The 24,028-nt window shown below is 54.2% G+C and overlaps 2 protein-coding genes across 12 annotated transcripts in view; one reads left to right on the forward strand and one right to left on the reverse strand.

Moving 5' to 3' along the window:
• CISH (cytokine inducible SH2 containing protein) overlaps nucleotides 1-24,028 on the forward strand; it is a 262,755-nt gene that overhangs the window by 96,570 nt on the left and 142,157 nt on the right. The gene's annotated exons all lie outside the window — the stretch shown is intronic.
• DOCK3 (dedicator of cytokinesis 3) overlaps nucleotides 1-24,028 on the reverse strand; it is a 146,579-nt gene that overhangs the window by 30,942 nt on the left and 91,609 nt on the right. For 9 of the 11 annotated variants that reach the window (XM_084902253.1, XM_084902251.1, XM_084902249.1 and 6 more), the window contains 18 exons: nucleotides 22,175-22,299; nucleotides 20,667-20,829; nucleotides 19,869-19,975; nucleotides 19,101-19,272; nucleotides 18,646-18,743; nucleotides 16,806-16,889; nucleotides 15,732-15,832; nucleotides 15,354-15,435; nucleotides 15,076-15,246; nucleotides 13,139-13,331; nucleotides 10,302-10,429; nucleotides 7,989-8,135; nucleotides 6,020-6,118; nucleotides 5,503-5,597; nucleotides 4,344-4,419; nucleotides 3,776-3,876; nucleotides 3,491-3,549; nucleotides 1,681-1,829 (listed from right to left, as the gene is read on the reverse strand). In XM_084902253.1, the coding sequence (XP_084758379.1) occupies nucleotides 1,681-1,829; nucleotides 3,491-3,549; nucleotides 3,776-3,876; nucleotides 4,344-4,419; nucleotides 5,503-5,597; nucleotides 6,020-6,118; nucleotides 7,989-8,135; nucleotides 10,302-10,429; nucleotides 13,139-13,331; nucleotides 15,076-15,246; nucleotides 15,354-15,435; nucleotides 15,732-15,832; nucleotides 16,806-16,889; nucleotides 18,646-18,743; nucleotides 19,101-19,272; nucleotides 19,869-19,975; nucleotides 20,667-20,829; nucleotides 22,175-22,299 (2,150 nt within the window). The remainder of the gene's footprint in view (nucleotides 1-1,680; nucleotides 1,830-3,490; nucleotides 3,550-3,775; nucleotides 3,877-4,343; nucleotides 4,420-5,502; nucleotides 5,598-6,019; nucleotides 6,119-7,988; nucleotides 8,136-10,301; nucleotides 10,430-13,138; nucleotides 13,332-15,075; nucleotides 15,247-15,353; nucleotides 15,436-15,731; nucleotides 15,833-16,805; nucleotides 16,890-18,645; nucleotides 18,744-19,100; nucleotides 19,273-19,868; nucleotides 19,976-20,666; nucleotides 20,830-22,174; nucleotides 22,300-24,028) is intronic. The other 2 variants (XM_084902252.1, XM_084902250.1) reach the window with 1 other exon arrangement.

Raw genomic sequence — 24,028 nt, forward strand, 5'->3', positions numbered from 1 at the left:
GGACAGGACGGCCCTCCCACAGTGCTGTGCGGCCTGATGGGTGAGCCGCTTGAATGTACTCTTCACCGGGAACAGCCAGTTGAGGCCAGGGGCCCTGAGGCCTGATGCCCCTCCGCCCCCTTGTGGACAGAAGAGGCGCCGGCAGGGACTCCTCTGGGGTGAAGTGAAGTCAGGAAGAGCGGCAAGAAGCCAAGGGCCTCCTCTCGGCTCAAAGCTGGTCTCGTCTCATTGGTCAGGCAGCGGGCACCCTCCCAGGGAAGCCGGTCAGTGTGACAAGGGATTTCCCTTCACGCGTGCGGGTGCAGGTAGACTGTGCTGCCCACACAGGCAGAGGTGGGAGGGCCTGGAGCAGCAGATTCGACAGCCAGCATGGCAGAGCAGTTCCCTGGAGCCCCAACGGCCCTGGGCCAGCAGCACCGGCCACCAGAGATCTGGTTAGAAACCCAGTGCCCAGGCTCCCACTGCAGCAGAAACACAGCGGGAGGCGGGGGGCTGTACTTCAACGAGCCTCCGGGAGCTCAGACGCATTCAAGCGCCAGACCTCTATGGCAGGCAGAGGAGCTGGCGAGGCGGGGATGGGGACGCTCCTGCATCACCCTCTGCGGCCCCGAAACAGGAAGAAGCCAGGAGAAACGGAGGGATCCAAACCGGGTGCTGAGGGCCCGTGTGAGCAAAAACCAGGGACCCCACGTCGAATGCGAAGGTCTTCAGCCACAGCATGTTATAACTGGCAACACTGACCATTTCAGGTGTGAGGGGTCACTTCATGACTAGAACCAATATTCCCGAAGCACCGCCTCAGAATCCATCCATGCAATAAGCATGTTCCTGGGACCCAGCAGCTGCCTGTTCTGGAGCAATGTCTCCCCGAGCCAGGCCTCCTCCCTGTGAGCCAGAGGTGCTACCGTGCTTCCTCAGCCTGGCTCCGCCTGGCAGGTGCTCCGTGGGGGTCAGCTGATTTTCATCTCCGCGAACCCCCGTGTCCCAGACCCCTGGTGGGTTCTGGAAGGAAAGCAGGAAACCGTCCTGGGCCGGCCCCAGTGCTGCTGCCTGGACACAGCTCTGAGGCGGGGCCACCTCCTCCACCTCGGGGCGGCAGTATTGTGCAGAGGGAAAGCCGCAGCCCCACAGTCCAAGCCAAAGAGCAGGGGCGCTCCCCTGGCACTCTGACAGGCTAGCAAAGCCTGTAGTACCAAAGGATGGCCACCTACCCACGGGCAATCCCAGTGTGCTAACACCCCTACCCCCAACTTCAGAGCCAAAGAAGCCTGCGTGGGGAACACCTCTCCCCCCTCCGGGCCCCAGCCTCTGTGCAGGAGCCTGAACTCTGGGCTTCCCCTGCCGTGAGAAGCCATCAGTCCTAGCAATGCCTGGACCACACACTTCGGGGATCCCCTCCCAGGGCCCTCTCCTAAATCAAACCGGAGGGGCCAGTCCTTCTCCCCTTGGTCCGAAAGGGCCTTCCACATGACATTCACGCCTTTTCTCTGACTTTCCTGGCCTCTCCCTTTATGAAGACAACCCACAAACCCATCCTGGCCGACAAGTAAGAGAAAACCCTTAACAGGATTCACGACGGCCAAGCTACAACTCACCCGTAGGACCCTCAGCCCGGCCACCAGGCCCTTCCTGGCGGAGAGCACTCCTCACGGAGAGCCCGACACTGCGGTGTCACCTCACCTGCTTGAAGTTGCCGTTTTTCCTCTGCTCCCAGTCCATCATGTCATGGAAGATGGGAATCATGATGTTCCGCACTTCCGGCTGCGGGACCAGCGTCACACCCAGAAAAGGACCGATCATCCCCGGAATAAAGTGGATCTTATGTTCACCTGAGCGACAGAAGCCAACAGATCGTGTTTTTACTTGCTCTGCTTCTCCATGACGCGCCCCAAGTGGGCTCATGCTTTGGGGGCCCTGCAAGCATCAGAGCAAGCAGGCTCTCCCCTCAGCTCCTGGAGGTTCTCCCTCTCCTGGCTGTGCAGAGTTCATGGACAAAACTGGCCCAGCCCAGTGAAAACAAGCTCGACGGGCACAAACTGCCATCCAAAGAATTTACCGGAAGTTCCACTAACGACCTGAAAGCCATTCTGGGGTCAGGGGCAGAGTTCACTGCTCTAGCCTGGGGAGGAGCTCAGTCTAACCTGTGACCGTTGCAGAGTCTGCTCACAACAGTCATTTAGCAAGAAAACCCATCCACATGCAACGCACGCTCCCTGGGGTTCCTACCTCTAGCCCAGGGCATCTCAGTGTTAAGGATGCTCCTCCCTGGTCCAGCCACTAGAGATATGAAGCCCAGGGCGGCTACCCTGTGTAAGCCAAGTGCCAGCGCCCCGCTGCCCGTCCTTCAGACAGGGAGGAGGAGAGACAAACCGCGGGCGTGTACCAGCCACCATGACAGCAAAGTCAAGTCATTCTCGAGGACCAGAAAGTGCCATTTCCATCAAAATCAATGAGAAAGGATTGGCTTTATTAGGCAAATGTGACGTCTTTTAAAGCTCTTCTATTTAAAAAGCTTATTTGAGGCTCCAATGTTAGCCTGAGGCTGACTTTGCATATTCGGACCTTGGTGTTGGTGCAGTTGCCAGTCCACCGTGTTCCTGGGCGTGTCGGGGCCTGCCCCCTGTGCTCGATGCAGAGGTGAGAGGCCTGCACGGGGAAGCCTGATGGGGAGCACCTCTCCCTCCCGGGGGAGGCCCCGTGCATGTCTCAGGAAGGGCTCACACTCCGCCTGCTCCTCTCGTGTTAGAGACCGGGATGGTTAATGAAGGACCATGAGACTTTATGGCCCTCACTCCTAAGGCTTCAGAACCACGCGCTCAGCTGCAAACAGACTTTACTAGGAAGAGCAGTAGCGCTGCCCAGCACTCTGACAGGATACAAAGCCTGCAGTATCAAAGGATAGCCACCCAGTGTGCTAGCCCATTCAGACCCAGAGCGGTGGATATCAGAGAAGCTGTACAGAGGGCACCGTGAGAAAGGAAGCCAAGTCTCACCTACGGGCTGAAATGCCCTTCCTCATCCAGCCTTCACGCGGTGGTGACAGGAATGTGAGCTGCTTGCCTGAACCCCAGGAATCCAGTAGGGCTTCAGACTTCACTGAAATGCATAGCTGCCCTCGCCACGTGCTGCTGAGCACCTTCGAGGCCTGAGCCTGCAGCACCCCGATGGCAGGAAGAGCAGGCGGCCTCACAGGCAGGTGCTCAAACTGGAAAGTACGACTGGGCCCTCATCCTCTTCCCCCCCCTGTGACGGCTGGCTCTCAAAAAGGGGACTGAATGTGAATTGCTGGGTTCTTAGTTCTCAGCCCCCCTCTCCTGCCAGGGCTTGGTGCCCAGGCGCTAACCACCCATCTGAAGTGCTATGTGAAAGACACGGGAAGACTTCTTGGGTCTAAATTAACTTTCATCAAACCTGGGGAAGTTACTAGTCTTGACACTTTTTATCTGGCTATGCAAGATGCGGAAGGGACAAATAAGGAGAGAAGACCTACCCAAATTCTGCCACATGCTGAACAGTTCATAAGCCATCATGACGCGCATGTCCCCGTACCTGGACACAGGAACACAGGAGCCAGTTATTAGTGGAGAAGGTTCGGGAAGACAAGGCTACACCAGGGAGGCCAGCACGTCAGCACTATTTCTGGTGCTGCCCCTACTCTACGCCCTCTGCCTCCCACGGGGCCTCGGGAAGCTGCTCGGGCCTGTGGACGTGAGGGCCTCCCGTGGAAACAAGCCCATTGGGCCCGTGGTAAGGAGGTAAGAGACATATGTCTTACTTATCGAGAATCTTCTTCCTCTTGGCTGAAGTGATGATTTCTAGCTGGAGGCTCGGCTGGTTTATGAACAGAACTGCCAGGCTAAAATAAGAATTCCACACCTAGGAAAGAGAAGAACATGTGGCAGATTCTAAATACACACATGTGGCACAGAATTCATTTTACAACTTGAGATCTTAGTGTGTTTTTTTTAAATTTCTTTGCAAATGGTTTTTCCCCTCCTTTTTTGACTCCTCTGAAGCCAACAGTGTTAATTCTGGCTGTGAGGCGTACTCAGGGCCGCCTGGCTCCCAGCACCTCCCGAAGTGGAGCGCGCTCTAGTGATATTCTAGTCACTATCAAGCTTGGAAGCCATTTGATACTACGAACATTTAATAATAATAAAAAGATCCGTGAGCTCTCCCCAGTCCTCGAGCTGACACGTAGCTGAGTGTTCCTCAGATTCCTGACCTGTAAACTGTAAGCAAAATGGAATGGCTGTTTTAAGTGAAACCAAAACAAAACTATGAGCGTGGTTTTTAGCTTCCGAGGGTCATTACAAAGATGGCGCAGGTCTCGGGGCACCTACCTTGAAGTCAAAGTCCGCCTCGGTGAAGTTCTTGTGCAGGGCGGAGGACAGGTACTGCACCGTGGTGACTATGACGCTGCAGGGAGGGGACAGTGTTGGCGGAGTTAACAGACTCGCAATGGCATTTGACAGCTTAGCACCAACGGCCTACAGCCCCAGTGAGGGGCGTGCAGGAGGCAGCCAATCAAGGATTCTCTCTCATCACTGATGTTCTATCTCTTTCTCCCTCTGCCTTCCTCTCTAAAATCAATAAAAAATACCTTTTTAAAAAGCCCTAAAAGAAGAGGCTGTGCTTACAGGCTAGGCTGGGGGCCTGGGAAGCTCTGAGTGGAGCCGAGAGACAGAAACGAGAGGGAGTCGAGTGGACACCCACTGTGAGGAACCGCCTGTGTAAATCTGGTTATGAGCACACTCTGCTCTGCTCTGCATAAATGTCTGCAGTTCTGGATACAGAAATAAAGGGCGCTATCCCAGGCACAAAGTGGAAAGACCGTGCTGACGCTCCCTAACACAGCAACCATAAGTAATCTCACATAGACCGTGTAATCCAGCATGAAAGGCCGGTCGGCGGGAGGAGGCAGCGGCCAGTGGCCATCTGAGTGGAGGGAGACCAGGTGAGGCTGCCCTCACCTCTGGCATCACCTCTCCGGTTTGTCAGTTAGAAGCTCCAGCCAGCGGCCAGCGCCAGGAGTGGTCAGAGCCTCGCAGCCAGGCCTCAGGGGTACTTAGCACTGACTGTGGGAGGCAAGCAGTGTCTGGCAGACAGCACAGACCAAATGGGGAAACTGCGGGAAGCTAGAGCCTCAGAAGCCAATGGCCACAAAACAGGCTCCTCAGAAAGACCCCTCCTCTGGGTACGACATTTCACACCCTCAGCGTCTCCTTTTCTCCCCTCACTATGACATGTTTGCCAGGCACCTAGGTTCAATTAAAAAAACAACCAACCAACCAACCATCTTTGATCCTTTCTTCTCTTTGAACTTATGATAAATGGCCAAGTCCTATTTATTGTGCCTAAAACACTTTTTTCCCCCATTCACCCTCTCCTCTCTTCCCCATGGCCTTGGTCTTGACCTCTTCCTTGCTCTCTTGCACGGACACGCTCTCCTTAGCCTGAGAACAACTCCACGGATGCTGGTGGAGGCCCTTCCACACTCACTTGCTTGTGAGAAGTCTCATCACCATCCAATCCCGAGGAAAGACACTCATCTTCATCAGGTTCCGGAACACACAGAAAATCTTGAGCAGGAATTCCTGAAACAAGAAGGAACTTACGGGCATCTTCCAGAAACACATTTTAAACGGGGAAGGGCTGTCACCGTTATTATCGTAGTTATTAGACAGTGAAGCCAGGTTTGCAGGGGTGAAACAGAAGGCACAGAAAGGGAGGAGTCCTGGTGTGCTGCCGGCAAGTGTGGCCCAGTAGCTTCCCATAAAGGCACCCGGTCACAAGGCTGCCATCAGTCAGGGCAAGCATGCCAGCATTTCCGGGGTCTGGTGCATGGGACTGCTGGTTTTCAGCCTCCAGGAGCCATGGGTCAGCTGGAAAGAGGGGCTGTGACTCACACCCTGGCAGCCCTGGCCAGGTTGCTTGCTCTTGTCCCTGGCAGGGGAAAGCCCCTGCAGTCTCAGCCACATGCTGCCCCCTGGTGGAAGGCACGTGCTTTGCTGCCCACCTTGAGCTCATCTTTGCTCTGGAAGTTGTCCAGGAGGTGCTGGTAGTGGGTGTCACACATCTGGCGGAGCAGCGAGAGAAGGCAGGACACATACTCACCCTGCGGAGACCCGAGAGACACTCAGCACTAGCACAGACCATTCCCAGGGCAACCCCGATCCACAGAGGGAAGGACAGAAGGGAGGGTCTGAGATGGCCCCATGACCATGAAAGGGAAGGCGACAACTCTGGCCCTGAAATGAGCTTTCCTCTCTGCTAGGCGGCCTGGAGGGCCAGGAGTTATAGGAGATTTCTGCAGCGGGGCTGGTTCCAACCTTAACCTATGACCAGGACGCTCTGCAAGGGAAGATGACGTTCAGTTTCTCTCCGAGGGAGTTTGGGCACAGTCCTCGGTCACTATATGCGGCCCGGGCACCAGAGAGAAGCCGGGGGGGCTGCTTGGGTCAGGGTCCTCGGCCTTCTTTGAACAGAATTTGGGTTCTGCCCATCCTGCTGGGTCCTTCTACAACGAACTCCTTGGGGACCTCCAGACTTACATGTGGTTAGTGGACCAAGCAACTGGAACACAGTAGGTCAACATAACTGTCTGGAAAGTACAGGAATCGAAACTGACCTGGATGAGAAGATAAGCTTTGGGCTTTAAGACAAGTGAAAATTTAAAGATAAATAAGGGATCTTTAAACTTTCTTCAAATATCAAGTGGGGCACGTGGGATAAAACCCCGCTGTCAGGACTCCAGAGACTTGCACCGGCTCCCGGCAGTGGGCAGCAGGCGGGCAGTGGGCAGCGGGCAGTGGGCAGCGGGCACGGCCTCCTTGTAGAAGAATGCCTCCTCAGGAAAAAAATGGAGCAAAATTACTTCCTTAGGACAAATTCATGGGAATTTGCCAACAGTTTTTAGTCTCTCAAATCCTTTCTAGACCCACAAGACTATTATACATGTATGTATGCAAGATATATTCATGTACTAGCATGTGAGCCTCAGTTTATCTGAAAATCGGGCATCATCAACCAAAACTCCTGGATCTACATAAGGATCAGATGAGCGCACGGGAATCATTTAGCAAAGGCCCAGCACAGAAAAGTGCTCGATTAGCTGCAGTCACTGTCACCTTCATTAGTCCACAGGAGATGAAGCGCTTGGTGAGCATTGCTAAGAAATGAGTTAATATCTGTAAAGGGCAGTGAGGGCCGGCCCACAGCACACAATGTCACTGTCGGCTAGAACCGGTTACCAGGACGTGCAGGTGCGTATGTGTTTGTCCACAGTGAGGGCGCCCTCACCGACGGGAGCGGACACTCGTCACCAGCCCAGTGCCCCAGAGCGCTGGCCTGCCCTCTGCTCGCCCCGCTGGCCCGGGCACAGAGGGCGTTCTTCGTAGAGATCTCGGTCACCTGCCACCTGGCGACTGGAAGGTCCCAGGCAATGCTCATCCTGCTTCAACTCGGGCACAGGAGAGGGGACCGGGGGCTGCCTCTCCGGCCTCCCGAGAGGCTTTCCCTGACCGTTTCTCTCCTCATTGGATCACTGAGATGGCTGTCCAGTGAGGCCAGCGCGATTCTACGTCACTGCATTCTTCCTGAGGCCTGACACTGAGATAAACATTAAAGAGAGAGCAACTGACCTGTAGTTCAAGTGAGTCCCGAGAAAGCCCTCTGCTGTGCTCAGCATTGAGGACAGCCTGTCCCAGAGCCCGCCTCTCACCGGCAGCTTACTCCTCCTCCCTGCGTCTCTGTCTCACCCCCCACAGGCCTGACCTGGCTCAAAGGCAAAGGCCAGCGTTTCCGGTCTGCCCTGAGGCTCAGAGCGGAGACGGGCGGAGATGGGGGACGAAGACAGCAGCTTCGGGAGGGAGACGCAGCATGCCGACGCCATGCGGGGCAGCGAGATGGAGGTGAGCGGTGAGATGGGTTGGTGGAGGAGCCCCGGGTTAGACAAGAAAGAAGGAAACCTGATGTTAGTTACTAACAGTGATCTCGGCTGTGCACTGCGGGCACCGCTGCCCTCTTACCGCCTCCTGAGCGTGCGATTTGCTCATGATGGTGAGCAGAGTCTGCAAGAGCACGTCCAGGAGGCTCTCCACCATCATCTCTACCTCCTCCAGGACGTCCGCCTCCTGAGCGGGCAGCAGAGACACACGGTTAGCGCAGGCCTGGCGCGGGAGCCGGCGGCACTTTCTAGGCCAGCCGCTCAGGACCGGTCCCGGGACTGGACTCCCCCCCGGCTCTCGGCCGCACTGGCGGAGTGTCAGGGAACCCGGCACCAGCTCTGAGAAGGCGGGACACCGGGCGCTGAGGCCCAGGATGGTGGCTGAGGCCTTACCAGCCCCACCTGACACCCACAATTCTGAACTGCAGGCAAATACATTAATTTCAATACACAGGACAGAGGCAAAGGCCCGAGTTACAGGTGTTCTTGGTTTCTCTGCCACTGTCAAGAGGAAGCACAGCCCTGAGAAGACGGGGACACGTTCACCCGCGGGTATGGGCAGCTCCTCCCCATTGCTGCCGCACCCAGCGGAGCTTAGTCCTGCTTAGCCCTGAGGGGTTCTCTCTGGCTGGCTGGTTCATCTGCTGCCAGGTGTGCCTGGGCCCCTGCTAGCTCCTCAGCCTTCTCGCTCACGGGCGCTGGTCCCTGGAGGACTCCGGGCTCTGTCCTCCACAGACACAGAGCACGCCTCCTCACAGGCTGCCTCCCAGCCACGAGGCTCTGGCCTCAGGACAAGCCTGTTCTATCCCTTACCCATTCTATCCCTCTCCCATTCAATCTCAAATCCCGCAGCTCAGTTTCCATTGTCTCACAGAAGTCCCCACGGCCCCTTCTCCAGCCTCTTTAGGCTATAACTGGTCCGAATGTCCACCCATCCGTCACTTTCTAAACATTTATCACGTGCCAGCCACTGTGTGAGGACTGAGTATACAGAGGCGAACAAGGAAGGTAACACCTCTGTCTCATGCAGCTTCAGCCCCTGCCCGTCTGTTTGACACAAGGACGCCCTGCCCGACCCTCACGAAGGAGCTGAGCAGCTCTGGGCCCACAGCTCTCTCATCTGCTGGCCCGACTGTAATGCTCTCGCCTGTGCTGCCTCTTTGGGATCCTGGAAGCAGCTAATTGCACCCAACTCTCCGGCCCATCTCCTTGAGGCTTTGATCTGTTCCCATTCCTCCTCTTCCCTTTTCTTTTTCTTTTTAGCAATAAGTCTCCCACCTGTCAAGTGTGACCTTGGGCATTAGGAGACCTTATGTACCCGTGTGGCCTCTGTGAGGGGGGAGGGGAGCTGCCAGGCCTGGCCAGGAGCCAAGAGCAAACAACAGGACCCCACACCCTCACAGTTGCTCTGCCACGCTGTGCCATCACCAGATGGAGCTTTAAGTCTGATACCAGAGCACCCCACTGGGTCCCTGCATCCTGCTCAAACCAAGCATGCTCTCTTTCTGGCACCTCTCCTGGTGCACGGCTGGCCTAACCATGTCTTATCACCTGGCCACTGGCCGTCATTGTCAATGCACCTGAAATGTTATTTTCCAGGAACCTTATCTCTTACCAAGGTGGTGTGATAAAAAACTTAATTTTTGTTTTTAATTTCTTTCTTTATACTTTCCTATATTTTCCATAAGAAATGTAAATTTCTTCTATCGTCATAAACACATATAGTAAATATCATTAAAGCAAATAATTCATGCCTGATACATGTCTTTCATTTCCTTCCTCCCCTTCACCACAGATTTCCTTTTAAGAGAAAATTTAAAGGAAGAAAATGGGCACAAGCACTGAGACCTCCCTCCTCAGGCACAGATCTGCCGTCCCTGCGGCTCAGCGCGCTCTGGGCAACACACACTCCATCTCTCTCCACCCTGGCTCCTCTGGCACAGGGCAGGAATGCCATACGGGTGGGATCAGGCTGCCAGAAAAGTCTGAGTGAACAAGCTGCCTCCCAGCCTGCCTGCCCCTGTCCGTGCCCGCGAATCCTCAGCACATTCTCCGGGACCCAGAACCGACAGCGCTGATGGGCACAGGCCTGGGCTTCTGGGCTACAGATCACTATGCTTCTGGGTGGCCAGAGGGTGGATTTACACAGTGAAACGTTTGAAAATAGCAAGACTGAGTTGAATGGTGTTAAACAGCCTGCTGGGCACACAGGCCTCCACTCCCTCGGGTGCCTTCCTGTCACTGATGACAGCTTCTCTCACTGAGAAGTGCACCAAGTGCTCTTTGCTGGGCCGCCTCTGGCTGGGGTAACCCCAGTCTGGGGCAGAGCTGAGGGGGTGGGGGGGGCCACTACCAGAGAGCTGGTCTTGACGATGGAGAAGATGCTGCCGAGAATCCCTGAGCAGATGAGCAGCTCTTTCTGCTGCCGCAGGTGGAGGTGGATGTGATGGAGAACCACGGGAAGCAGGATGCGGCGGGATTCTGGGAGAGAAAACACACAGGTGCTGGAAGCCAGTGGCTGGCGGGGTGGGCTGAGCGGGAGGCTACGCCCTCCCCTGGTGCAGGGTGTTAAGACATCCCCAGCATGATCCTCCCACCGCTCTCGTCTTTCTCTGATTAAGACTTCGTATCTGCGCACTGTGTGCGTGCGGGATAAGTGTGATGAAAGCCTCTTAATGACTAGACTCCAAATCAAAGGCTCAGCGTGCAGTGAGAATGCCACCGAAAAGCCCCTCCATTCTATAAGCTGCACTGACCCAGCTGCACACGTGATCAGATTGGGTCCCTCTGGCTAGGTTTCCTGGCACCACCGCCCCATTCGCTCTGTGCAGCCATTAGCCTGCCTCACTGCCCCTCAGGCTTATGGGAGGCTAGGTGTGACCCGGGCAGCTAGAACAGGCCAGAAGCAGGACTTTTGTCATAAGCCTTTGATAATTAGCTAACCGTTATCACCAAGCCTACTTCTCTTTTTCCTCATTGTTACCCAAACAGCACAGGAAGGCACTCCATTAACTCTCAGACCGTAGACAGCTTGCTCTCCCTGTGGGCTCCATCCCCCATCAGCACCGGAGAATGAGGCGCTAATGGCCTCGCTGCATTTGCTCTAAGGTGTGGTAACACCAGGGTAAATTATTCTGTGCCCTGCAGGTCACCAAGCCTGGCCCGTCCATTCAGCCAGATGATTAGTAACAAAAAGGAGCCATAGCATTTTGGATTTATTGCTCATATTTCAACATGGTTAAGTGTTCCAGATGAAATTCAAAAAGAAAATCTGTCAGCCAAAGACAAATCACATGACACGCAGAGAATTGGGGAATGCCTTGCCAAATACTTATCAGAATGTTTCAGTAAAATGGACTGACAGCTATCTTATGTTTAAAAAACATGCTTGATGCCCGGTTGGGTGGCTCAGTGGTTGAGCATCAACCTATGAACCAGGAAGTCACAGTTTGATTTCCGGTCAGGGCACATTCCTGGGCTGTGGGCTCGATCCTCTATGTGAGGCATGCAGGAGGCAGCCAATCAATGATTCTCTCTCATCATTGATGTTTCTCCCCCCCCCCTTCTTCCCCTATCCCCCCGTTTCTCTGAAATCAATAAAAAAATATTTAAAAATAATAATAAAAAATAAAAAGATGCTTGGCTAAAAGAGAAGTTCATAATCTATCTTGTAGACCAAAATACCAACAAAGCAGGATATGAAACAACCAACAGCTGCTGCAGAAACAGTAGTTTTTCACTAGAATCTGCTGAAGGTCAGACCAAGGTGCTCTGAGAATGTCGTGCTGGTTAAAGGACATCACTGGCAGAAACCCTGCTCCAGGAAGGCGCTGCCACTCAGCTTCAATGGGAGTGAGACGCAAATGAAAGCGTGGTGGTGGCTGGTCATCTCAAAACCCAATCGCTTGCTACCAAAAGCTAAGAGGGAAGCCCCGCCCCTCCCAAAGCCGAAGCCAAAGCAAAGGCTTTGAAGGCGAGGAAAGCGGCGCGGAAAGGCGTCCACAGCCACACAAAGAAGGTCCGCACATGGCCCACCTCCTGACAGCCAGACACCAGGCCCCGAAAGCCGCCCCCACATCCTCGGCAGGGCGCCCAGGAGAGACGAGCCTGCCCCCTGTGCCACCATCACATCCCCACCACCGAGCCAGCACGGCGAAGAGAGGAGACAACGAGACACTGCGATCCTGTGGACGTCCAGGCCAACAAGCAGCGGGTCAAACAGGCTGTGAGGAAGCTCTCTGACATTGAGGTGGCCAAGGTCAACAGCCTGATCAGGCCTGATGGAGAGAAGGAGGCATATGTTCGACTGGCTCCTGACTTTGATGCTTTGGATGCTGCCAACAAAACTGGGATCATCGAAACTGAGCCCAGCTGCCTAATTCTAAATATAAAAACCTTACACTGAACAAAACCAACAAACCCAATGAAGTTTTAGAACAAATTTTCTACTCGATTATGGGAGGAGCAAGTGCATGAAAAAAGTATGAGAAGTGAAGTATGCCAGTGAGAGCAGTCTGCGTCTCCCGCCCCAATGCCGAGAAAGCATCGCTCTGGGCAGCACCGGAAGCTCGAGTGGTGAGGGCCTCGGAGACAGTGGCCAGCCCACTGGTCACATCTCCAGTCCCGCTGCTGGTGAGGAGAGTGTTAACCTAAACAGACACCGGAAGGAAACTGATTTCCTTGGTGGCAGCTTTCCATCAGCCATCCGCCATGCTAGCGAGCTAAGTTAAAGAGGACACTAGTATTACAATGTGTGCGGCACTGGGCTGTGAAATGATTGCTGCTATGTTTCAAAAGTCAAACTTAAATTTTTTTATTACCAAAAATTCTAATTATAAAAATGCAGTAATTGTTTGGCTAGCATTTCAGACTGTTCCTATGCCCTGGAAGTTTCTCCTGTGCTCGTGCTATTCTGCTTAAAGGACCAGGCTCACATTGACCTTAACATCTGGCCACGGATAACTTGGTACCACTGCAAGCTGGTCTCTAGGAATAATTTGTGAGGCAGCAGTACTATGTCTTGTCCGCATTCTCGAACTTAAAAGTTGTTATTACCAAATATTATAACTATAGTTTACCAAAAAGACTGCATCCAAGGGCTACTGGCTTCTCACGGGATGGCTGACACTGTGATCACCATGTGGCTAGCGCCCTGAAACAGTGACTAACTCTCATCCCAACGTGGCTCACCCGAGAAAGAAAACAGGCGGCTGTCCACGGTCCTGGCGATGGACTGCAGCTTCACCACATCCATGGACTGCCCGATGTGCACGGTGCTGGGCATGCTCCCCAGCGTCCCTCTCACAAACTCCGCTACCTCCTGCACGGTGAACATCTGCAGCAGCTCGTCAAAAATGGTGGGAAAGGAATTGAGGAGTGCGGCCTGCAGAAGCAAGTGCAGCTGTGATTACTCAGAGGCAGCGTGTTTCCGTCGCGCATGCTCAGACAGCCACAGGGCGGTGAGAGGCTGAGAAAGCACTGCAGGCCCTGTTGTGGGTGGGCTCCTCCCTGGCCTTTCACTCCAATGTCAGGAGGTAAGTAACAGCATCATCCCCATTTTACAGATGAGAAAACTGAGGATTAGGCAGTAACTGACCCAAGGTTCTGTGGCAGATAAGTGGTAAAGCTGGGACATGAAGCAGAAGAACCAAAATGGAAATAAAAACTAGAAAACTGATGGGGCCAGGCCACTTGAAGCTTTCATAACTTGCCAGGGCATTTGTTGGCAAGAGAAGGGACTGTAAAATGAAATCAGCTCAACATGGCTGAATATCCACAGCTGTGTTTGCTTATAAAATGGATTTAAATGTTTGTCTCTGTCTCTATGATCTGCTCTTGACCTCTACTGTGGCCCCAAACTCCGGCCAGGGCCTCTCAGGGAGAGGGAGGCGGGGAGGACTGAGCACCTGCACAGAGTGCCCACTGAACCTGCTCAGAGCCTGCAGCCAGCAGGCCAGGGAGAGCTGGACCATTTTCCCGGGACAGACACATTTATTTGAAACCACAAAATAGGAAGACTTTATTTCCTTCCTATGTGATGCTGGGTGGTCTCAAGTGTAAATCCCAAGGATGAAGATTGCACGAGCTTATTCATGAACTCCTGAGGACTTTAGATGATGTTGGCAGAGAGGTCAGTGACCTAGATGGCCTGGGGCTTGTGTGTTCTTGGAGACTTCTCTTCCGGAATCTCAGCTCTGGCAGACCCAGGAGGTGGCCTCCTGAGGACAATCTGATGATAATTCCAGCGCCTTCGGGAGGTGGAGTAGTGTAGGAGACAGACAATGAATTTTGGAATTAGACAGTCATGAGTCCCAATCCCAGCTTATCACTTATCTGCCACAGAACCTTGGGTGAGTTAATGCCTCATCCTCAGTTTTCTCATCTGTAAAATGGGATGATGCTATTACATGGGTCTGAGGAAAAAAATTAGGTGTATAAGTTTGTTTCTAGTAGGTTGCCTTGCACACAGTAGGCTTTCAATAAACACTGCTCTCAGTCATCTCTCTTCTACATGCAGGTAGCATGAAGAAGGCTTCCCACTTCTCAGTCCTCTTACACAATTAACCCAAGACATACAAAGGGAAAGGGAACGTCGCTTAGAGACAGGAGGTGAGAGTATACGCCTCCTAAGGACAGGCAGAGCAGGGAGGCTGTTTCTCTTGACTGACCCATCAGACAGTAGACACTGGCCTACGGTGAATGGAAGTTTATGCCACTGGGACACAGGTCTGCCATGCTGTAGTCTATGCTCGGGCAACCAATGTGTCTTCTCACTCCTCCTCTCCTCCCTCCCTCCCTTCCACTCTAAGAAAATCAATAGAGAAAATAACCTTGGATGAGGACTAACAACAACAAAACAATGACAACAACAAAATGAAGAGGACTTCTGAGAACACAGCTGTGCTCCCCACCATAAGCCACTGGGATGTTTTATATTTGGCAGCTGGGCCACAGCTGGCTTGAAGGAAAGCAGCTTTCCATTCTAGTGGGTACTTTGTTGTAAACCAGCCCTTACCCAACACACAGGAGCCTGGCAAGACTTCTCTGACTCCGGAAGCCAGAGGACAAAGAAATCACCGACTCAGACAGACAAGAGTCCGCATCAACGCTGCCCTGCAGCCACAGACCTGAGTGAACAGGAGTGTCTCTGAGTTTCTGCTGTCCAGACTGAGCACAAACCGGATGGAGTGGAAAAGCTCTTGGATGCTGGACCGGAACTGCTCCTCTTCCATCCCACACGTGGCTCTGGAGTACAGGATCCTGGACTGCACGATGAACTTGAACAGGTACTCCAAGGCCTGGAGGTGTGGGGACAGAGGGATGGGAAGGTGTTCAAGAGTCAGGAACTAACACAGCAGGGAATGAAGGGCAAAGGAACTTTTCTCAAAGTTAGCCAGTACGTTACCCGCATGGCTTCCTGGATGTGGTCCTGCCGAATCAGCTCTGCCGAGCAGTCCATGTACCACTTCAAACAGCGGATGAGCTCCCTGGGGGGAGAGCAGTCCCAGAAACCCCACTTCAATCCACACGCCACGCAGCCAGAAATGTTTTCAGCCCCGAACCGAAAAATAAAGAAAACCAAACAGGCAGAAAAGAGCAAGTGCTGACAAGGATGCGGAGATACTGGAACCCTTGGGCACTGCTGGTGGGAATGGGACATGGTGCAGCTGCCATGAAAAACAGTATGGCGGTTCTTCGATGAAGGCTAAAAGGTCAGGTGACCTTTTTAAAGCCTCTTTCTACTCAAACACAAGCCCTAATAACGATGCCAGACGAAACTCACTTGTACGCCAAGGCGCCAGCAAAGTGCTTCTGGATGTACGTGTCCATGACCGGCCGGAAGTGGAAGTACTTGATGTCTCTGAGCAGGTTGATGATGAACACCTGGCGGAGACACTAGGTTCGCGGGAGGCCTCAGGCCTCTCCCCAGCACTAAACAGAACTCTTGCTTCTTCAAGGAAGGGCAGACTGTCAGTGTTGTATCTAGTGATCCCCGTGGGTGTGAAAGGGTGGTTTCCATCCTGAGTCTGAACTGCTGTCTGTCTCTCTGTTCTCACCTCCCCTGGACGCTCAATCCAGGCCTGGCTCCACAGCCTGTGCCTGTGTTATGCTGAGCCTCTTCCTAATGATGCTGGGTGTACAACATGAACCAGGGAAGGCAAACAATACCTGTGCAGGTGGCATAAACACTAGTGCATCTCAGAACCCTTGGAAAACAGAGGGGAGAAAGGATTGTCCTTGGAGCCAAACTAGCCTATGAAAGTGCGCCCTTCAGAAGTGGGGCTGGCCGGCCAAGGCAGCGAGGAAAAAGCCGAAGGGGCAACTCTGCCCTCATCTATCGGGTAGACTTGGAGTACACGGTTCTCCTTGAATATCCATCCTCCTGTGGGACTGGATATGCTAAGCAAAGTGCACAAACATCCTAGTCACTGTCCATCCTCACTAAGCAGCCTCCTGCAACTCTTGCTCCCAAACGACGTCATAGCGGGAGGAAGCACGAGTGAGTCTGCTTGTCCCGGTGCTTACAGCCACGTCTGCACGTGAAGAAATGGACCACCTGCTTCCCCTAGTCGCCTCTGCTGGTACAGGCCACTATTTCAGGGCCAGGCACCTCTGCGGCTGTGAGGAGACCGAGTACCAGAACCACAAGGTTGAGGCCTGCACCTGGCCATCTGCATTCTGCCCATTTGATCTGAAGGGATCTGCCTGGTCGGTCGGTTGGTCTTGAGTGATACTCCTCAGTCCCTTTTCTACTGGAAACAACCAAAACCTTGTGCAGACTCCCTCTGCTAATTTACTTCCCTCCTTTACAGAAGATGTGCAGGAAGAAGGAAAAGTCATGAAAGACGAGACTTACCAAAGACTGGAACACCAACAGGCCGTACTTCTCCGTGTTGTCATCCAGAATCACAAAGAGCGTGTCTAAGATGTCCTGCAGAAACTGCGAGAGCACAGACGTCAGGGCTCAGCTCCCGGGACCTTGTCCACAGGTCAAACTTCCAGGCACCGATGCACTCACTTCCCAATAAACACAGGCAAAGACCTAAGATCTCACACCACTGCTACAATAAGCCCCGGGGTTCACGGGGTGGGCTGGGGGTATTTGCTGACAGCCCAGGGGGACAGAGAGGCGCTTCCTTGGGAAAGTGCTCAACTTGTAAGAAAAGAGCAAGTGCCTTAACACCTAGGACACCCACAGAGGACGGCAATCTTAACACCAAGACAAGCTAAGTGATTCTGATGCCAAGTTCCTTTTGAGAAAAAGGGCTCACCTTCCTGGGACCTCGAAAGTTCGGCCGTCCCTCGCTCTCTACTGGCCTCACTCCATACAGCACATCTGGGTGAGGATGTGGCAAGGGAGGCCGGACCTACAGAAGCTATGTTTGGATCTAGAAGTTAGTGGCCCAGAGAGGGAGAATGTGGTCTGTGAGGACGGCACTGAGGGCAAAGGGCCAGGAAGCACCACCTCTTGTGTTTAGGGCCTGCTCCTTCCTGACCGGGATGCAGGCCCCAAGGGAGAGAAGACACACACTGGGATGCCAGCAGTCTTTAAAAGTCAAAGCTAACTTTCTGCGGGTCAGAACTAATGCCATGCTTACAATTTACTGCAAAAGAATACAAGGTGGGAGGTGTGCTAGGGACTGGATGGGCAGGATTGGCCATGCGTGGGCGAGTGTTGGAGCGGGTGCTGGGCACACACAGGGCTCTTTAGACTATTCTGTCTAGTTTTGTGTAGGAATGAGAAGTAAAATGCTAGTGTATTCTCCCCACTCTCTCTTCTGGCTGGCCAGAGACAAATGATTGGTGCTGAAACCACACCTGCTGGTAGAATGTTCTCCTGTGAGGAATACAACCTGCTTATAGGATCACAGACTCCTCCTGCCTGTCTGTTCACTAGATGATATTGTGAATATGTTCAGAAGGAAAAAAGGTCCTGAGTAAGAGTTTATCTTAAGTTTCAAAAACTAGGATGAGCTTATTTGTTAAGAGCTCTTTCTAAAATGTCCGACACCCTGATCATGAATTAAAGCACAGCTCACACTCGGCTTTGCAGAAGTGCGCAGAGGTGCACACTGGTCCTGTTTGCAGGTGCGTGCCGTGCACTGTGGAGTAACGGAGCTGGGAGAGGGAAGCAGAGACAGCGTCACTGATCTGAGACTTGTGACGACAGAGCCAAGATGCGCGCGGTGGACAGGCAGCCTCCTGAGATTTCATCTGTCCTACCTTCATCACCAAAAGCCCCCAGCTGCCCCAGCGGAGTTCAGTCCATTGTGGAGAATCCACCTGTGGGGCTTTCGCCAGTAGAAAGTGCCTGGGGGTTTCCTGAGCTAGAACCAGGGGCACCAACACTCAGCCCAGCGCGGAGGAGCCTGGAGACAGCTGGGGACGGCGGTCCCGCGGCTGCCTGCTTGGCCATCAGATGGGACTGTCACAAGGAACTGGGAGAAGCGGTGGGGCAGAGTGAGGAAGCTGCCCTGCCATGGACGCTAGTGAGAGACGGACAGCAGCAGAGCTGCAGGTTCACGGGCAGACTGAGTTCTTCTACAACCAAGAGAGTGGACCGGAAAGACATCAGGCTGGGTGTGCGGTGAGGGTTACAAAGTGAGGAAATGAGAAAGACCCCAAGGAAGGAAAGGGAGACCTGAAGGAACGCAGGCAGCACAGAGCGCTGGACCGTTTCTGAGGGGAAGCCATACCTTAACAATCTCCTCTCCGCTGACATGCCGCAGCCGCCCTAGGATGTCCATGATCCTGTCCGGAAAGGCCTTCCATTTCAGCAGGGCGAGGAGGTCCACTAGAAAGGAAGCCCGCAGGCGGTGAGCCCTGGCTAAGCCAGGACAAGCGGCGCCCACTCTCCCAGACACAGATGGGGAGGTGGGGTGGGGGGGGGGTCTAGGGAACAGAAATAGCTGTGAGCATGGCCACAGCCTCTTCAGTGCTGAGGTCAAGGCCAAAGGCACATCTGTGCACTCTGGGTGTGCACTCGGGAGCTGCCAAAAACCAGGGAGACCCCAGAGGCTGCTGCTGCCGGCGATTCCTTCAGCTTCGATGAAAAGGGTCCCCCACTGAGGCAGGACAGCAGAAAGTCCCGTCTCCCCTAACACGGATCGGCAACGGAGGCTGGGGAGGCACCTGCGGCGCCAGTGCCTACCGTTCTGGGTGAGCTTGGTGGAGGAGAGCTGCGTGGAGATGAAGAAGGACTCCTTTGTGCTGCGCTGGAAGATGAGGCTGGAGGGGATGCTGGGGCAGCCGTTGTAGTCCTCTCTGCAGCAGGGCAGGCCCAGGTACAGGGCGTGGTTGTTAAACGTGCTGTTCTCATCACACTGCGGGCAGAGCAGAGAACACAGGCACTTCCTGAACCGCACCCCGTATACAAGTCAGGTCCCAGGGGCTTTCTGGCTGATGTCTGTGCTCTGTCCAGAAACCCCCAGCATGGCTGACATGCCTTTTATTTATTTATTTATTTATTTTTAGAGATATCTTTTTTTTAAAATATGTATTTTATTGATTTTTCACAGAGAGGAAGGGAGAGAGAGAGCCAGAAACATTGATGAGAGAAAACATCGACCAGATGCCTCCTGCACACCCCCCACCAGGGATGTGCCCGCAACCAATGTACATGCCCTTGACCGGAATTGAACCTGGGACCTTTCAGTCCGCAGGCAGACGCTCTATCCACTAAGCCAAACCGGTTTCAACGATGGCTGACATGCCTTTTAAAAATACATATATTTTTATTGATTTCAGAGAAGGAGAGAGAGAGAGAGATAGAAACATCAGTGATGAGAGAGAAACACTGGTCAGCTCCCTCCTGCACGCCCCCCACTGGGGATCGAGCCCACAGCCTGGGCCTGTGCCCTGCCCGGGCCTCGAACCGTGACCTCTGGCTCTCAGGCCGGCACTCAGCCCAGAGCCGCACCTTGTACACGTAGAGCTCGTGGATGTCATCGGAGAGCGTGGTCCCGTCATCCCGCATCAGGGGTGAGAACGCAAAGCCGAAGAGTTTCTTCTCCCCTTTGTCCTTCGCTGTAACCAGAGCCAAGTGTTAGCTGTTTTAGCTGCACTTTGCTTTTAAAATCTCAACAACCCACACACTGTGCTTACCACCTACACTCTTTGCTTCTGAGTCCCTTACTTTCATTTATTATCGACCTGAGCAGGAGCGGTGTGTCCACTGACATCCCAGGGCCCACCCTCTCTAGACCCAAATGGAGACAAAGCTGAAGGTCTTGATTAGCCAGAGGCTCTCTCTCCAAGAAGCGGTCTAACACACACAGGAAACACCGAAGGGAATGGCACCAGCAGTTAGGTCAGACACTAGGAGCAAACACCCAACCTCCTGGTGTTCTGTTGTTTTATTGATTTCAGAGAGGAAGGGAGAGGGACAGAGAGATAGAAACATCCATGATGAGAGAGAATCACTGATTGGCTGTCTCCTGCACGCCAACTGGGAATGCAACCTGCAACCCCGGCATGTGCCCTGACCCGGAATCGAACCTGGGACTTTTTAGTCCACAGGCTGGCGCTCTATCCACTGAGCCAAACCACCTAGGGCCAACCCCTGGTTTTAAATCACTGTCCAGAGAACATCCCATCTCTGAAATGGCATTTCTTCACAACTCCTCCTTTTCTTGCCCCAATAATGAGAACCTCTCAATTCTGTCCCGGGGTGGAAAGTTACATCATGTCCGCTAAGGAGTGTGGACGGCTCACTCACTGGAACAATGTCTGAACTCGAAGCGCAGGTGGGAGCCGCGGAAGCGGTCGATGGGGATGGGCAGCTTGACGATCTCTCCCCAGCGAGGACTGTTACTGTGGTAGAGGACGAACGAGTGGTAGGAGCTTCTGTTTGGCTCTCCCGAGCCCAAGCTGATGCAATCCTGGGAGAGAGAAGCAATGAGGTGTCATTTCCTGGAGGGCCCTCCATGACTCCGCCTGGAGGACCCCGTCTCTCGTGCGGGTCTCATTTCCCAGCCAGGTGGAATCTGTGAGAGGAGGAACGACATCTGGCCTCAATTCAACGCTTTCGGGAGCAGCTGTGTGGATGGTACAAGGACTCACAGTCACCGTGCTCACTTCCCTGTGGGCAGAGGTCACCACACACACCGCATTAACCGGGGCACTGAGTTGAGTACCTGATTCCCGGAGGTGGGTCCCACATCCTCACCGAGAAAGGAAACAATGGACTTGGTGGGAGAATTCAGCTGTGCCCGCACACGGCCAGATCACAAAGATAATGAGATGCTAAAGTGGAGGGGCTGCTTCCCTCACTGCCCTGAGCCCCGCGCTGTGCTGGCACCTTTGGTGGCCCCAGCGGGCTGTCCTTGGCTACAAGGAAGGCCAGGTTCCACCTGACCCGGGCTCCCAAACATTGCCAGGGCTCCCGGCCTCCCGGAGGGAAGAAGCCACACGGGCGGGGGGTGAGCCCGGACGCTCTGCTGACCTCGGGAGGACTGCCATGCCAACAATGGACGTGCCTGAGCCCAGAAGTGGGTTTTGAAAGAGATAATCACTGTTCTGACACCATTTCAACATGCTCCTCTATTTCTTCCTTGTGCTGGGAGGTGATTCTGGCTAATTTCAGCCTTTTCTTCTGTAAAGTGTGGATGATTGTTCTGGTTCTGCCCCCTCACAGCACTGCTGTCAAACATGAGGTGAGGTCTGAAAAACTGGCTTGCAGTTCATGAAGCGCTCTGCAAACGAGGCCGTGAACTGTGAGGAACCACACCCATGACTGAGGGGAAAGCTGACACCGACGACAGGAGAGCAGCGCCAGGCCTTCACTCTCAGTGAGTGACCGGATCCCTCCGGCGCACTGGCCACAAGCAATCCTAGGGACGGAGCCTGCTGTTCCGTGTCCTGGAACTTGGCACCAGCCAATGAGGACCTATGCCTCGCCCTGGACCAGAGCAAATGGAACTTCCTGCAGCAGCCCAAGGACGAAGGGTGGGATCTAGAAGTTACGGAAGTAGGCAGCTCCATGCGAGGTGGGATGGCAGAAGCAACAGGGGGGACAGACTAGAGGGAGCAGGTCTGGGCTGGAGCAGACACCGCAGGAATGCCGGAGGCTGGAGCCGTCAGCAGGGCGAAGGAAGAGGTGGAGCAGAACGCACAGGGCGATCCGAGCCCAGTCCTGCCCGGGGAGGGTCGGGGACAATGTCCACAGAACAGGAGATCATTTCAGGGTCAGCCTCCGTTCCAAACTGGCTGGCAAGCCTTACTTACCTTCAGGATCTCTCCATCTGCATAAAGCACGTACATGGTCACTTCAATGTTCTTCTGCACGCTCTTTCCCCCCCTCTCGAAATCGCCCCTCTCCAGGGTCAGGTACAGGTCATTGCGGATGTCGCCTGTGGGGAAGAAAGGCCATGTCTCCGTGACCCCAGAAGCCACCCTGTCCCCTGCGCACGGAGGACCAGGCTAGCGATTGCGCCTCCGGGGTTCGGGTGGGTGCTCGGGGCATTCCAAGCTTGGTTAATAACGATGGACCCCCCACCTACCAGGGGAGCGGCCCGCAGGCTGGGCACAGCTTGTGCGCGGTGGGCAGAGCACCTTCTCAGAGGGCAGTGGCTGCTCAGGCTCTCCCGCCTCCAGGAGAGTAGCTGCTATCTCAGCCTCCACAGAGATTCCAGAACCCACGGTAACCAGGTCTTGTCTGTCTTAACTAGTCCCTCGTCCTCCCCCTAAGGAAAGCTGTTTTGATTTTCTCGGTTTCTTTCTGCAGCCCTCAATGCTGCGGAGTCTGACTGGTCACCGGCTCCCTCCTCTGGAGGCCCAGCTCCCGGCCCCTGCTGCTCAGGGCGGGCGGCCACCGGACTGCCTGGCGGTCCTTCTCGTGTGACCAGGGTCTGGGAGCCGGTGACGGGGGTCACTCGCTGTGTTCTGGCTGCTGCCCTGGGCCCTGGCTCCAGCTGTGCCCACTTCTGCTGCTGGAGACAGGCAGAAGCTGGACCTGCTGCCCGAGCTGCCTCTGGGGTGGGCTGCCTATGGCTGTGTGAGAAGAGCCCATGTACTGCTCTGAGGTCCTCACACGCACACGGGGTTTCAGTCACACTTTCTAAAGGGCTCCGACTGAACAACAGAAGCATGGTAAAGGCTGGGGGGTGAGGGAGGAGGAGGGGGATCTTCCCAGGAAGACAGCAGCACGGAGCCGGGAGGCCGGAGGGAGATGTGCCGGCACCTCCAGAGAGCAGACAGCTACCCTGCACAGCAGGCCCCTCAGCGCCGCAGGCTTTCCAGTGGCTCCTAGAAACCCCGGCACGTCTGACCGGCTCCTGCCTCGGCACCAGTGAAGCAGGCTTTGCTTTTGGTAGCGAGTGAGCGTGCTGGCTGCGCCCGACAGGCCGAGGGCCTCCTTTCTAACTGCTTTCTAACTGGGACTGTCTGCGGCTTGTACGCATGCCACAGCGCCAGCCAGGCCCGGCACACACCGTGGGCTTCCGAGGCCTTCATGACCAGACCCTCTTCGGGTTGCCTTCCTATCCCGGGGCGCGGTCACGGTGATTTGGTTGCTTAATGAAGCTCTCAAAAGACTTTGGCTCAAGTAGGGAAGGAGTTAATGACAGCGCAGAGAAAGCCACCTGGTTCCCTGAGGAGCCCCGAGGCTGCCGCGCAGGGGAGTTCTGAGAACCTCACGCCAATGCCCGCGGGGAGGCGGCCGTGAGGCCTGTCCCCGCCGCCGCCGGGCGTTCCTCTGTGCCAAGCGGAGCCCCCGCTTTAGTCCGACCACATCGCTCACAGCTCTCCGGCCTGCGGGGACGAGGACAGGCAGGAGAAGGGCAACTCAAATCATCAACTTGCTACTGTCAGGACAGAAGCTGAGAAAGATCCGTCCTGAAAGTAAGATTTAAAACTTACTGGGAACATTGCTGTGGGTTATTGCTATTATAATGGGATAAGTCAAAGTCGATTATACCTTTAATTTTTACAACTGAAACAGAAATGCCAGAGGCTTCTTATGATAAGAAACCTTTTACACATTAGTTTTTCTATGGAGTTTAAATAATTATTCAATTTCTAGGCTGATTTGGCAAAAAAACAAAAAGTGAAGTCTAGAGAATTTTAATGTCTAACCTAGAG

Source organism: Pipistrellus hanaki (genome assembly GCF_964339955.1).
Source record: "Pipistrellus hanaki genome assembly, chromosome: 13".
Lineage (NCBI taxonomy): Eukaryota > Metazoa > Chordata > Mammalia > Chiroptera > Vespertilionidae > Pipistrellus > Pipistrellus hanaki.